This window comes from Oncorhynchus masou, chromosome 5, assembly GCF_036934945.1.
Source record: "Oncorhynchus masou masou isolate Uvic2021 chromosome 5, UVic_Omas_1.1, whole genome shotgun sequence".
In the NCBI taxonomy this organism is placed as follows: domain Eukaryota; kingdom Metazoa; phylum Chordata; class Actinopteri; order Salmoniformes; family Salmonidae; genus Oncorhynchus; species Oncorhynchus masou.
In genome coordinates, this window is record NC_088216.1 from 52,885,003 (window position 1) to 52,901,109 (window position 16,107).

The 16,107-nt window shown below is 41.3% G+C and overlaps 2 protein-coding genes across 3 annotated transcripts; one reads left to right on the plus strand and one right to left on the minus strand.

The window, feature by feature from the left end:
• The first annotated feature begins 1,959 nt into the window (after positions 1-1,959).
• Positions 1,960-7,195, plus strand: LOC135539818 (tribbles homolog 2-like). Its single transcript, XM_064965959.1, has 4 exons — positions 1,960-2,752; positions 3,605-3,907; positions 4,212-4,504; positions 4,950-7,195. The coding sequence occupies exons 2-4, from the start codon at positions 3,605-3,607 to the stop codon at positions 5,407-5,409; spliced, it is 1,056 nt and encodes a 351-aa protein (XP_064822031.1). The 5' UTR covers positions 1,960-2,752; the 3' UTR covers positions 5,410-7,195.
• A 360-nt stretch (positions 7,196-7,555) lies between these two features.
• Positions 7,556-15,852, minus strand: LOC135539821 (repressor of RNA polymerase III transcription MAF1 homolog). Of its 2 annotated transcripts, none has more exons than XM_064965966.1 (7): positions 14,961-15,852; positions 14,648-14,776; positions 13,746-13,914; positions 13,222-13,343; positions 12,426-12,545; positions 11,663-11,755; positions 7,556-11,476 (listed from the first exon to the last, which is right to left on the minus strand). In XM_064965966.1, the coding sequence occupies exons 1-7, from the start codon at positions 15,041-15,043 to the stop codon at positions 11,452-11,454; spliced, it is 741 nt and encodes a 246-aa protein (XP_064822038.1). In that variant the 5' UTR covers positions 15,044-15,852; the 3' UTR covers positions 7,556-11,451. The 2 variants fall into 2 exon arrangements, with proteins under 2 accessions (XP_064822038.1, XP_064822037.1); XM_064965965.1 differs by having other exon boundaries at positions 7,556-11,479; positions 14,961-15,851.
• Positions 15,853-16,107: the final 255 nt, after the last annotated feature.

The following is a 16,107-nucleotide window of genomic DNA, read 5'->3' on the forward strand; positions in this document are numbered from 1 at the left end:
ATGTTAATACAGAGGGTGATTCATTCATCATCAAACTGTGACTCACAGAGTTAATGAAGGGAGATTGAGACAGCAGGCAGGCAGGGAGAGAAAGGCTCCCAGAGAATATTTTAGGATATTTAGTGCTGCCAAGTTACATTGCGACGAGTGACAATTTCATGGCTGTAGCCTCAGGCAATGTCTCTACCAGTCATGCAACGCTGTGTGTGCGACTGAAATGTTTCAATATTAAGGCAAGGATGATCTCCCACTCATAGGTCTGACTAGGAGTCATCACGGCACAGGATGCTTCCCTCACCCTTACTACCCAAGTAGGGACCAAAACTTTATTCCCATTCAAAATAATTTATTCCCATTCAAAATCATATATTTCCTAAACCTTAAATTAACCTAACCCTAATCTTAACCCCTAACCCTAATCGCAACCTTAATTGTAACCCTAACCCTAAAATGTAATTTTTTCTTTAGGTTGCCAGCAAAATGTCCCCACAAATTCTCCTTGAATTACTATCCTTGTGAGGACTGTTTGAACCCAAAAGCAGTAAAATGAGTAAAATGAGACCACACACAAACACACACCCTCTGACTCAGCTCAGGACCACACCAGTAATGAAGCATTACATCCTATCTTTGATCACACAAAGACATGACTTTGAAGTGAACGTTGTGCAACTCAAGCACAAGCTCAGGCCATTAAAAGCTACCTATGCAGTACTAAAGATCCATGTGTTTTATTGACATTAATAATGTGAAACTGTCCTCCACGTGTGTGTTTGTGAGGCATACATACGTGTGTATGTGACGCATGCCGTAAGTTGTATCAATAGCCGGATAAAATGTATTTGATCCTTGTCCACTTTATTTCCAGGCTACTAAATTTGTTTAGCTTTGTAATCAATGTTAGGCACTTTTTTCTGATACTTGCAAAATGTGTTGAACATAGATGGTGAGGACAACACACCTCTACTTTTCCATAGTTACAACAATCAAACAGATATTTGCTAACCCAAAATAACCAATGATTTACATATACACAAGATGACTTGACAGGGGCCTCTGTTTTGAAGCCACCGCGCCTCCATCTTGGCAGGTGTTAAAAATATTTTGGGAGATATAGAAATGCATTTATTTAATTTCTACATTTGTTTTTGCCACTTTTATGCTATTACAGACACCTTAATGCATATTTTTAAATGATATTATGTGAGCTAAACATAAAACAATATATTTAATAATTAAAAAATATATAGAGATTTTCCTTCAAGTATATCTTTTTTTATGTACTAATGTTACTGTCCCCACTACAACAAAACATATTTCAATACATTTTGTCCTTGAAACATTTAATTGAAATACTGTAGAATTCCATTCATTTCTATTTAGGTCTGCTTTTCTGAGGAGTAACAATATGGCCAACCAGTGGCTTCAAAGCCTGTCCTTGGTCAATACATAGCATCAGCAATCCATGGTTTATATACATGATTAATATTAACCCATCCCCATGTGCATGCCATCCAGAGAGCATGCATTGTGAAGAATGGTGCAATACAATCATTGCTATTGAGTCATAGCAGGGGTGTGGCAAACCCTGTCCAACATATGGTTGGGTTTATAGTGACAATTTGTTTTATCTTATTAAATAACATGCCCAATGTCCTTTGGAGAAAAAAAAAAAATTATATATGCAACTCTTGCATGTAGAGTAAATCGTTTTGAATTCATTTGGTCAAGTGCACATTTGGATGTATTCCACCTCAACTGGATTTTGTCACATAATTACTTTATGATCAATGACTTGCACCACACCTTGCTATTTCAGATTTAAATTGCAAGATTATTTTTGTTCCATTCAATAGATGTAAACTGCCTGGGTGACTATTGCGACGTTCCCCGGTTGATGTCGTCAGACCAGGGGGTGGAGCTACGATGTTGCAATCATGCTCAGACGCGCATCACCAACTTCACTGCTGTAACAGAAAGGATATTTGAAGCCAATGTGCTGTCCAGTCCATTCTCAATCAGTCGGTGGGGGCACGTCTGATTAGAAATCTACTTTTTAGGGACTCCATTTGGAAATTAAAGGTTTACTATGCAATTGACCAAATAGGGGACGTGTAGCTTACTCTTCCCTATGACCAATTATTTATCTGGACGCGTCCACGAGTTTCCATAACTACTTCGGACAAGTAGGCGCTCTTTCTTCATTATTGTGCAAGAGTCTTTAAACGTGTATTTTCACTATTTATAGAAGGTTTTGCTGGTTTTCTACTAAAAGTCGCTGGCTTTTTCGCAAGGAAAACACTGGATACACAAGTCGCTACACACCGGGAATGGAACAAAGGCATCTGTACCAACAGCAGTAGAGACACCAGTGTTGCCGCCTCTCTTCAAAGCAAAATAACCTATTCAATTTGTCAAGGACTTTAATACATATTTTGTTTTGGATATGTGAACAGACATCCCGCACAACAAACGACGAAAGCTAATTTGAACTCGTATGTTATGGTTACATAATTTGCACATGCAACTGTAAATACGTTAGACTCCCTTTTAACCACTTTCTTCTAGAAGGAAGAAAAACATTTTGTCTGAAGCGATCAAAATTATTTGGTTTCCTCTACACAGCAAGGGTTTTGCTACGTTTACTGCACGTTTCGAGTTTCTTGACAAGCAAAGCACTACACCAAAAGCTGGAGTTACCATACCATTGTTCTGTTCTGGAGAGCTGACCCCTTTGTCTTCCACTGCCAAGGTAATAACTTGTTCACAATTTTTACCCTTTCATCTCAGTATCCTATTTTTATCATACAGTTGAAGGGGTTGCTTGCAGTCCCGACATGTATTGAACATTCATACATTTTTTAGTTGTATGTTGTCGTGAAACAATGTTAAACTTTTAGAAAGTGATGGTACAACTCTCCCTTCCACTCTTCGCGCTCGGTGAAGTATCCCGAGGTCGCTCTATTTCTCAGAATTGCTCGCTGGTCTGACCAGTTTTACGCGGTTCAACAAATATTTATTTCGACTAATAACATGACCCCCCCTGTGACCTCTTCTAGTTATAATGTAAATGTATCATGTTTATTTTACTTGTAAAACTTCAGGCCTTGGCGCAAGCTAAGGGAAGCCTGACGTCACTTTTATCATGACGCCCGTCCATGCATTTAACTTTTTTTTTCTTCATTTGGCTGGCTGAGAGTGACTGACTCACAGGCCACATTTCGAAAGAAACAGTCAGTAATTTGAGTAATGCATATGACAGACAACATTGCTCATCAGTCAAGGCTCCATGGCGTCATCCAATAACTTTTAGCCTGTTATTTAGCACTGTTTAATGGTGGATATGATTCACATCTCCTCTCCAAGTTCCCCAAGTTGTAAATTATGCTTTGTATGTGCAATAAAAAAATATACAGTATTTGCACACAGTACGTTTTTATAGGTAGTTATTTCACTGTGTATTTGAAATATGGTTATCAGCATATCCAATCAAACACGAATAATACAACCCACTAGGATAACCCTACAGGTTACCATGTGGTTCAGTCACGTCCTATACATATTGCAATGAAACCCACTAAAACAATCCATGTGACTCTTTCAGATGAGTGTGAACATCTCTCCCGCCCCTGCACCTACTCGTCCCCTGCGGCTGAAGCGACTGGAGCTGGATGACCCCCAGGATTACACAGAGGCCCTGAAATGCAAGCGTCCTCGACTGAGCCTGCCACCCTCATCCCCCGGCCTGGCCCCATGCCTGAGGCCCCTGAGACACAGTCCGGGTCCCGTGGGCTCCGACCACCACTGTGTGTCCTGCATCGGGCCCTACGTCCTCCTTGAACCCACAGAGGGAACAGAGACTTACAGGGCCATCCATAGGGTCACAGAGCAGGAGTACACCTGCAAGGTATGTATTGTAGCTACATGACCAGATAGTGGTGTGACTGTTTGCTTAATCAAGTCGCCCAACTGTGTCGGTACTTGCTTGATACTGTGCCTGTGAAATCGACCTATACACACACATCCCTTTTGTGCCGTTCAAGTTCAGCTTATTTGTCATATGCACAGGAACACACGGTGTTCTTTGACACTCGAATGGTTACATTATCCTCAGGCAATAAAGAATATGCATAGCTGTACTGTAGTCCGGTCTGTAATTTGACCATGAACTTATGATTTGTAACCTAACTCTAACCCATGTCCTCTACCAGGTGTTTTCTATGAGGCGGTACCAGGAGCTCATTGCCCCCTACGCCCGCCTACTGCCCCACGACAACATCTGCCGCATCGCAGAGGTGGTGATGGGCGAGAGCAGCGTCTACGTCTTCTTTCAGCATAACTACGGTGACATGCACTCTTACGTGCGCACGTGCAAGCGGCTCCAGGAGGAGGAGGCGGTCCGTCTCTTCAGCCAGATGGCAGCGGCGGTGGCCCACTGTCACGAGCACGGCGTTGTCCTGCGTGACCTCAAGCTCCGCAAGTTTGTCTTCGTGGACCAGCAGAGGTTAGTAGTTGACACTTTTCTTAACTTAAATCGAGTTTTAGCTGAGGAACATGATCATCTGTTTGCAGGTTAGATTGCCTTACAGTAGTGACTGAGACCTGTCCCAAATTCATAATCTGAATGTTTAGACGGCCAGGCATATGTGGACTATGTTAACTTCCGTTATGTCACGGCTAAAGAAAGCCCTTTAGTTGGGTAACTGTTAAAATGACTCTAAAGATCTTCATAATGCCTTAATCATGACATCATAACTGTCATATAGGACTGCAATTTCTCCAACCCTGTAAACTCCAGTGTTATTCCAGACAGTTATGTAAGCCACTGTATTATGCATGCATATGACCCAGTGCACCACCTGTAAATCACACAAAGCAGAAAACATGATGTCCCACCATGGGGGTTTGATTACTATGATGACTCAACCTCTCTCTCTGGTTTTCCTTAGGACCAAGCTTGTTCTTCAGAACCTGGAAGATTCGTGTCTGCTCCATGGGGACGACGACTCTCTAACGGACAAGCACGGCTGCCCGGCCTACGTCGGCCCCGAGATCCTCAACTCGCGCCACTCCTACTCAGGGAAGGCTGCCGACGTGTGGAGCCTGGGTGTGGTGCTGTACACCATGGTGGTGGGACGTTACCCTTTCCAAGACGTGGAGCCTGCTGCGCTCTTCAGTAAGATCCGCCGGGGGGCATTCACAGTGCCAGAGTCACTCTCAGTGCAGGCCAAGTCGCTGGTGTGCTGCATGCTGCGAAAAGCTCCCTCAGAGAGACTGGAGGCCTCGGAGCTGTTGTTCCACCCGTGGCTGAACTGTTCCAACAACACAACACCTCCCAACACGCACCTCAACCCCAGGAACTGCACTGACCAAGTGGTCCCCAGCTACACCGACGACACGTGTTTCTAGAATAAAAATGTTAAATATCCTCTGTCCTTCATCGTCCACTTTGTCCTACTGATGCAAGTATAGCGGCATAATCTCCATATAGGAAATACTGGTAATGCAGTTTTTTTCTCCCTACCTGAAATTTTTGGTGACATTTAAGAAACATATCATAGTCATAAGGCATTGCAAATGTCTATAACGGCAGTGTTGTTAACCTGCTGTTAGACATTAGCATGTATATATGTTGAAGTTGTGCTATTGAAGAAGTTATGAACATGTTATGCATGGCCGTCAATCTGAAGTGTTACCAAATGTATAACATAGTTCTGTGTCAAAGCATCTGTTGGCATTGCAGACAACAAAGCAGTAACTACCAAATACTGTATCTCCTGGCCATGTGTACACCTACCTCTGTCGAGGTAGTTGTACACTTGCTGGTCTAGGGTCCAATGCAGTTAGTACCACACTGCTGTGAAACATCAAGAGAGGTGCTTTTCAAAAGCTACCCAACTATTGTGCTTTAACCAATGAAAATGTTTTGTTGGCTCAATGGGAAGAACAGGTGAAAAGTCTTCAGATAACATGCCCTATAGAAGCAGTCTGTCGAGCTGTATTTCCCTTCACAAAAAGCAGTAATTTTACTATTTTTTTGTTGAGCAATTCCGTTGGGAACACTAAATCGAAGATCTATATCTGACCGGATTGATACCTGATACCTCCGAACTTGACAAAATCCTGGAATACTTGATGCACGTTTTGTGCCTTTTTATGTAGGCCTACTGTTTATATATTTCAGTGACCGATGGATCCTACCAACTGTTGAAGTGCCTTGTTTTCATAACCACAGTTTATGTTTAGTCCCCCTCCCTATATCCCTATCAGAAGTTGAGTTTTGCTTTACCAAAGACTAATGCTGCATTCATAACCAAGTGGGAAGGTGGTATTTACCACATACGACTGGGAAAGTCCACTTGAACGCCCCTCCAACTGGTAATTACTAGTGGGAAACTCGTCTATCATCCCTGACTTCTCTTACATGCTGATCTGAGGACACCTACTAAGGAAATTTCAGCAGTTAAATGCAACAAAATATTTGTAAAAAGCAATCTATTAATATGGTTTTTGAACACATTGTTCACAAGCTGTGCTTTTAGTTGTTGACAACTTGTTGGCCATTACCCAACTCGGAATTCTCAACAAGTTTAAAGCATCAATGCATCCAACTGGTATTTACGACTTGACAACTGGTAATTACCACCTTCCCACTTGGTTATGAACGCAGCACTAGGCTACCCTCAATCATCACTTGTGGTGTGCTGATAGTTTGTCATCTGTGATTCAGTGATCGTTCGCCTCGGTCACAGGGTTTGTATGTTTTCTGACAAACGTATGATGTCAGAGTTAGCATGGTGTCCTAGATCCTTAGACAAGTGTAGTCATTACCTCAGGCGTGAGCTAATGTCTGTAGAAGTATATAGTGCAGTGGGTTAGATCCTGAAGAATACAGTGCTGTAGTGTACTTTAAACATCTTGAAAACCCATGTAATGGTGAAACTGTGTTAGTATCTGTTGACCTGAAGAAACAAAGGCATCACATACATTACACAGTACTGTGTGTTAGTCGTGATGCCTGCATGCAGTTCGCTGACCCTAAATAGATCTAAGATCCTACACTAAGCCACAGCTCTTATTGTGACTTTGTAAATACTTTTTTGTAAAAAAAGTACACACTTTTTCTGATGTTTGTTTGGTGGATGTACTTTTGTGAACAAGTATTTGTTGCCAGTAAAAATAAATCCTTGAACTGTTTGCAAATGAGCTTTTTTTGCGATAAGACCAAACTGTGTTGTCAGAGATGGTTGTAACACTTCATTACCCAATCTCTATTTTCAGGGTCAGAAAAATAATTGCAGGAATCAAGAAATTATTTAACTATAAGCACGCCTTGATTCAGCTTGGACTAATATCAGGATGTAACGTGCAAGGACCGAGGTTATGGCCAATTCATACTTAATAGTAAAGATTTCGGGTTTCTGCTACGGCTGACAATAGTAATGATGCACTACCTAGCCTCATTCCAAGTCTTGTACTGGTTGGATTACACCGATTTTGAAGAAAAACACTCACCTGAGTTTGTCAAGAAAATAACACATCTACATGATTTAAATCAGTGTTATAAAAACATGTTTTAGTCAAGACCTTTGTTGTACATGGTGAGTTGGTGACAAATGGAGAAAAACAACAAGTATGAGGTCTTTAAAAGGTGCCAGAAAGAAAATTAAACTCTTCTGCAATATATTAAATAAATAGGTCAACCTTGCGATGGGAATTTAAAACCAAATGTTTTGACAGATAATATATCCTGGTCTTTAACACAGACTAAAATAAATGTGGCTCTGATACAAAAGCATTAGCCTTCTTTAGCAATATTATCTTGCTTCTTAGTATGTAATTGCACCATATCATCAGGAAGTCAGAAAAAAAGCTTGCCTGTCCCGACCATGACAACCACCTGGTCATCACACATGGGCCAAATTGATCACAACAAATCAACAGTGACATCTACAGTACCAGTCAAACATTTGGACACAGCTACGAGGGTTTTTCTTTATTTTTTACTATTTTCTACAATGTAGAATAATAGTGAAGTCATAAAAATATGAAATAACATATGGTATCATGTAGTAACCAAAAAAAGTGTTAAACAAATCAAAATATATTTGAGATTCTTCAAAAGTAGCTTTACCTTGATGACAGCCTTGCACACCATTGGCAGTCTCTCAACTAGCTTCATGAGGAATGCTTTTCCAACAGTCTTAAACGAGTTCCCACATATGCTGAACACTTGTTGGTTGCTTTTCCTTCACTCTGCGGTCCAACTCATCCCAAACCATCTCAATTGGGTTGAGGTCAAGTGATTGTGGAGGCTAGGTCATCTGATGCAGCACCATCACACTCCTTGGTCAAATAGCCCTTACACAGCCTGGAGGTGTGTTGGGCCATTGTCCTGTTGAAAAACAAATGATAGTGGGACTAAGCGCAAACCAGATGGGATTGGGTAACGCTGCAGAATGTTGTGGTAGCCATGCTGGTTAAGTGTGCCTTGAATTCTAAATAAATGAATTCTAAATAAATCGCCAACGGTGTCAAAGCACCCCACACCTTCTCCATGTTTCATGGTGGGAACCACACATGCGGAGACCATCTGTTCACCTATTCTGCATCTCACAAAGACACAGCAGTTGGAACCAAAAATCTTCCATGTGGACTCATCAGACCAAAGGACAGATTTCCACCAGTCTAATGTCCATTGCTTGTGTCTCTTGGCCCAAGCAAGTCTCTTATTTAATGTCATTTAGTAGTGGTTTCTTTGCAGCAATTCAACCATGAAGGCCTGATTCACCCAGTCTGCTCTGAACAGTTGATGTTGAGATGTGTCTGTTACTTGAACTCTGTGAAGCATTTATTTGGGCTGCAATCTGAGGTGCAGCAGAGGTAACTCTGGGTCTTCCTTTCCTGTGGCGGTCCTCACGAGAGCCAGTTTCATCATCATAGCGCTTGATGGTTTTTGCAACTGCACTCAAAGAAACTTTCTTGAAATGTTCCGGATTGACTGACCTTCATGTCTTAAAGTAGTGATGGACAGTTGTTTCTCTTTGCTTATTTGAGTCGTTCTTGCCATCACATGGACTTGGTCTTTTACCAAATAGGGCTATCTTCTGTATACCGCCCCTACCTTGTCACAACACAACTGATTGGCTCAAACGCAATAAGGAAATCAACTCCACAAATGTACTTTTAACAAGGCACACCTGTTAATTGAAATGCATTCCAGGTGACTACCTCATGAAGAGGTTGAGAGAATGCCAAGAGTGTGCAAAGCTGTCTTCAAATTCAAATAACATTTTATTGGTCGCATACACATGGCTAGTAGATGTTAATGTGAGTGTAGCGAAATGCTTGTGCTTCTAGTGCACAGTAATATCTAACAATTCCACAAAGACTACCTCATACACACAAATGTAAAGGGGTGGAATAAGAATATGTACATATAAATATATGGATGAGCGATGGCCAAGCGGCATCAAGGCAATGGGTGGCTACTTTGAAGAATCTCATATATTTTGATTTGTTTAACACTTTGTTGGTTTCTACATGATTCCATGTGTTATTTCATAGTTTTGATGTCTTCACTATTATTCTACAATGTAGAAAATAGTAAAAAATAAAGAAAAACCCTTGAATGTGCAAAACGTCTTGTTATGTAGACAAAGAATAAGACAATCAACAAGGAAATATGTACTGTAGCCATATCTACCTGCACAAAGTATGTATGTCTAAAGCTAATACGCTGATCACTTTGGATGTTGTTGACATTTGAAATCAATATCTGAGTAAATTCAGGACAGGTTTGTGTTAACATCTCTAGGGAGCATGTTCTACACTAGAGGCAGATAGATATACATCACATAGAAGGGACTGGATGCAACTTTAGAATACCCACCTGTATTTTTCTACTATTTTGTACCCAAAGTACGTGTCTTTGTCACATTTTACTTGAACAAAAACAGCCAAGAGCAAGACTTATGCCACATACAGATATAGGATCTAAATTTGAGCCCGTTTGCTCCAGCAGGAAAATAATCCTGCAGCAACAGGAAAAGTGAATTATATTTAATTGACATGTTTTGTAAGGGAAAATCCGGTGTAAAATTTCAAAGTGTAAGTGACTTTTTAAACCTTAAGTACACTACACGTTTAAAATGTCCTGCATTGCAGGAAAGTTCACCTGCAACAGGGCGATCAAATGAATATCCTACATCTGTTAGAGTAACACTGTCCAGCTGGTATACAGTAGGAAAAACACAATACTGATACAGTGGCTGCGAGGATCGATATCCAGCTAACCAACCACTCACACTACTAGCCCTAAATAGGTAGCCTTCAGTCCTCCCATTAATCACAAATGCGTTATTCTATATTAAGTACATTTCCATCGTGTCATTTGATAAGGAAAGTTGGACGATAGGCATCACGGATCTCTACTGGCAGTTTCTTAGTGAAAGGAAACTCAGACTAGATTTGTTTTGAAACTAGAAGTCTAAAATTACATTTCAAAACACCACACATGGTGAGAGAGCGACAGTTGGACTAAACGGAAACTGCTCTATAGCTAGACTTCTGCGATCATAAACTCTTCAGACAAACTAAAAACTGTTCAACTAAAGCAATACCTAAAAATACTTTGAAGTTATTAAAACACACGATATGTAAATTAGGTTCAAACAGTACACTCTACAGGCAGAGTTTGTATTTTGGATGAGAATGCACGTCACACTCGTCCTTAAAACACATCATAGGATTGAGAATCAGAACTAGATTCTGCTGTACTTTTGGAACAGCGATGCAGCAGAATTGCATTTGCTGGCTTGACCCATAAAACTATAGACTGCACTAAGTCCTGTCGCTAAATAAATAAAAACATTGTAGGTTTGAGTAGCATTGGTATGGAAGGCATAACATATCCAAGAGGCAGACTGATTCAAGCTGGTATGTGAGTTTTCCATCAGCTAAGTTGAGTATGCCCCCTTGTGTTCAAACATGCCCTCAAGCATGCAGTCTGAGAATGGTCCTAAACCTAAGTTGAGTCAATTTGGTACGACAACATCCTACACTTTGGAATGGTAAAGCTTGAAAAACAGAACATGATCATAAAAATCCCAAACTGTGCTTAAAGGATAGACAATGTGAAATATGTTGCAAATTAATGAGTGCCAGAACTTGCTCCAATACCAGGTCAAACAACACACACCAAACATAAATGCTTTTGCTTCTGATAAACAAGGTAAGGAGAACATAGCAATGGAAAACTAAAATGAGACAAATAAAGTAACAGTAACAGAGCTCCAAACATGAGGTCCACCAAACAAATGAATAAGAAAAATGTTTAAATAAAATCCCAACCCGAACGAGTTTAAGATTGTAAGAGAAATGGTGGCGACGTGGGTACAGACAGACATCCAAGTATACTGTCTGCTCCTGCATGAGAATGGGACTGGCGCGTCACTGGGCACACAGGGCACCATACCTACTGAGAGAAGAAATACATGGTTCAGATTAGAAGATTAGACCGCCCCAAACGATGCATCCACAAACAGTACTAATTCAACATAAAGACTGTAAAACAGTTTCATTCTCCATACCAATCACATTTTCTATTTTTCTATTTGGGGAAACATTTCTGTGAAGAATGCAGGCAGTGTGTCCTCCTCACCTCTCTTCATCCATGTTCTCATCATAACAATCTTCATCCAGCTCCAGGTCCAGTTCGTTGCCAATGCCAGAGTCCCGTGGGGCCATGAATAAACTAACATGCGGAGACAAAGGCAAATGTTGCTCACCACAGACCATTTCAATGTATAAGAAATTCATTCAGGGATGGCATATAAGTATTTTGGGCATTCGCCAGTCGGAGTAGTAGACAGATTTCTACTGGCCCAGGTAACAGTCGGGTCCAAAATCGGTGCCATGCGATGTTTGAAAAGACAAATATCACTGCCGGGTTAGTTTCTAACAGCCCAGTCTGAAAAGTACTAGCCTCAGGCTAGCGGGCTATCTTAATTTCTATCCGTTCCCTGGTTCTTTGGCTATGTTGACTGACAGCCAAGGATATTTATCCATGCATTGAGCTTTGAGAAAAAGTTAAGTATTTATTTTGTTGATTGTATTGCCAGTATGCAGTTATATATTGTCTTTGACCAACCATGTTCAGATCGTAAACAGATGATTTCCACTCAGATAAAAGAATACCATACCCAGACAACTGTCACTTCAAATGGACATGAGAAGTAAAAAAAAAAAAAAAAAAAAAAAAAAAGGTATAGGTCACTCAAAAATAATACATTCATATTTGGTTAATTAGTCCATTTTTAATACAACCCCAAAGAACTGTGCACATCAATATTATTAAAATTGAGGACTTCCAATACAGAGCACAAAACTGTAATAATGATGTGTTTTGCAGTCTTCAGTCTTACCTGACCGAGCGGCATGTGAAGAAGACGATCCTCTTCAGCCTCGTGTTGTAGAAGAAGTAGTTGAAGGACCACATGTTGCCCTCCTCTCCGTATGGGTCAGAGTCCAGGTCTGGGTTGTAGCTGCAACATCCAAAACAAAATGGCCTTTACATTCTGGTTTACAAATGACATGTACAGGTAACTACCAAAATAAAGCAAACCCTTGAGTAAATGACTATACAAAGTATTTTGAAAACAGGTGCTTCCACACAGGTCTGGTTCCTGGGTTAATTAAGGAATTAACATCCCATCATGCTTAAGTTGATGTATAAAAATGCCCAGTTGCCCATTATTTTGCTTACCATTGTTAGAAGAAAATACCACAGTGACTTTGAAAGAGGGGTCTCAAAGGAGCATAGATGGTTTAAAGGGTGTGTGTCTCAGTCACCAGATCTCAACCCAATTGAACACTTATGGGAGACTCTGGCGGCGCTTGAGACAGTGTTTCTACCACAATCAACAAAACAACAAATTATGGAATTTCTTGTGGAAGAATGATGTCGCATCCCTCCAATAGAGTTCCAGACACTTGTAGAATCTATGCAAAGGTGTTTTGAAGCTGTTCTGGCTCGTGGTGGCACAATGCCCTATTAAGACACTACGTTGGTGTCTCCTTTATTTTGTCAGTTACCGGTATGTCTCCTCGCATATGTTTAAAGGTGGCGGTACTCGTGCCGGAGCCTGGTGTAGTGATAGTGCTGCCAACTCCAGACCACACATACCCTCTCTACATTTAAGAAAAAATGGAATTGCTCACCTGTAGATGTCACACTCCGACAGGCAGATCTCTGTGTCAATGGCCTCCCACAGCTGGGGCTGTAGCCGACTGTACTCCTCCCCAGCCGCCGCCGACAGACTGCTGTTCACCGCGTTGAACACCTAACATCATACACTGCGTTAATAATGCCATACAAACACAGAACTTTCGTGTTTATCAGGCCCTGTTAGGATTTAGCCAACACTGACCATGCCTAGACATCAACTAATAGATTCAAGCACAGTGTCCAAAATTTCATTTTGGAGTTGATCTGTTAGTCCCCTTCCCAAGCCTTTTGTCCTCCAGGTAATGGATTACAGTCTCACACCACATGAGACCAGACAAGCTTTGGGTCGTGTACAAGCTGCCTCGGCACGTCAAGCCCAATCAACTCCAGCTACTGTGTAGTGAAAGCCACGACGCAAAACCAGCAGAATACGCTGGTTCTGGTGTAAGCAATTCCTACCAGCAACGTGAGGCAGGTACAGGCACAGTTGTGTAGGTAGGAGATGTTAAATCCTCACCCAGTGTATGCTGGGCTCTCTGCTGAAGTCGTGGCTCTTGGTGCGGCTGAAGTCATAGTCGGGGCGGAAGGATTCGTTGAGGGTGGCAATCAGGTAGAAGAGGGTCTTCCTGCTGCACTTGTCAGAGAGAGGCCCCTCTCCCTCGTCTCCACTCTGACTCTGGCTCAACCTACACCACAGCAAAACCACACCCTAGTTAGTGTTATGAAGATGTTCAGTGCACACTTGTGAATACTTGTCATTCACACTGTCTTCTTGACAGGAACTAAAGGAATCTTCTAGGTCTTCCAAGTGACCAGGCCATGATCATTACAGAATACAGATAGAAGTGTAATGACTAGAACACATTCAATTCACTATCACTATATTATACTATCACTATCTACTATAAAGTGTGTGTGAACACTACATGCATTAGTTACATTTATCTGAAAAACACTGACCATTTCTCCCAAGTTCTGAATAGATCTCTACTTCCTAAGGCGGCTGAAGAAAATTGACATGCTGCCCCAGGTCCTCTCCAAATACTACCGCTGCACCACCGAGCACCCTGACCGGGTGGTGAAGACGGCCCAGTAAATCACTGGGACCGTGCACACACCCATCTGGGACATCTATTTGAAACGGTGCCTGAGGAAGGCACGCAACATCATCTAGGACCCCATACACGAGCTGTTCTCTCCCTTACCGTCAGGCAGGCGGTATCGGAGCATGAGGTCTGATACCAACTAGTGATGAGTCGTTCGCGAACGAACAGCTCTTTTTGAAGGGATCTTTTCGGTGAATGTCTGGAACCGAATCACCTCAGTGAAAGAGCTGTTCATTTAGCTCTCTGATTTGCATACTGCTATTACTGCTTCTTGAGCTCAAAACAATGTTTTTCTGCAGATCTGTAGTCTTACTTGTTGGGGCTGATTCCTGAGGACTGTGGAGGGGACAGGGCTTCCAGGACATGAGGCAGTCCCTCCTGGCAGAACTGTTTGAACATCTGCTTGTCCTCGCCTGCCATCTTGCAAGAGTAGCTTTCGATCCTGAGGAAAGACACCGTGCAAAACAAAAAATGGTTCTTCACATCATGCATCTACTTAAGCAAATGATGTGATTGTGAAAATCAACTTCCTGTGTAACAAAGTTAAGTTGTGTTAGGTCTGTTATAGGTCTGTTAGGTCTACATACAAAATGGGTTGGTGGCACATTGAAGTGTTGAAAACCTACCTTCCTATTATCTGACAGTCCCCCATTTCAATGGTGAGTCTGGTGTTTATGGCTTCAAAACTTGAATTTTCCAGGAGTTTCATCTTGAGTTTGTTTTCTTATGCAAAATATAAATTGTTTAAAATGCACTCATCCCCTGTTTAGCACCTAGGTTTGAATACTACACTGCTATTTGTCACCACCAGGAGGTCAGGTCATCAATTCTGATAAACAAAATTACACTTGTCTTTACACCCCTGTCTTGCTTTGGACACTTTAGTTAGATATTCAACAACGGTCGTACTAATTTAGTTAGGCTAACAATTAGCTATGCACTGGCCCACAACAAACTCGGTCAAATGTCTCGTTCAAAAAAACAGCGAACGCTTAAACTTTTCAGGCCTATCAAGCTGCGTAGCTAATGGAGCTAGCCATTTTGCTAATCCTGCAACAAAGCTTGCCTTGCATTTAATACCTCCGAGACAACGGGCCGTGGAGAAGAAAGATCCTCAGCTCGCGCGCACAAAACAGTTCGGTGTATTTTGCGCTCGCTTAACTCAACACCAAAGTAACCAATTTCAATAACACACTTCAAATTCAATATTGCACGATTAATTTACGGATGATGTAAATACCTTTGTCGATGGCTTAAGGCACTTATATTTCTGATAAAAAGATCTTCCTTTTTACTGTGAAATTTCCAATACCTGCCATTAAATAAACTGAAATTAGATACAAAAATCTTCATCCCAGCTTTTGTATCAGAACTTAAAGAGAAATCCCAGGCTTCTCGAAGCCTTTCGCATTCGATATGCACCTGAATTTGTCTATTAAAACAGCAAAACAATTTCGTTGTTTTGATCCTTCCTCAGTGTAACTGCACTTCCTTCTTCCCTACAAGCCCTTCCTCTTTCAGCGCATTTTGCCTCGAGAGGGCGCCATGGGGCCATATAAACATGCAATGACGTATTATCATAACACCCCCTCTTCGTCCATTTGTAGTATCCTTGCACTTGCATTAGAAGTTAACACACAAAAAGCAAATATCATTTAATAAATTATTAAAATACATATTGGTCTATCTGGATATTATGAAACTGCAGTCTCTCATCACTATCTATGTACAGTACTGATATGTCATAAATTGCAATATGCAAATTAATCCTTT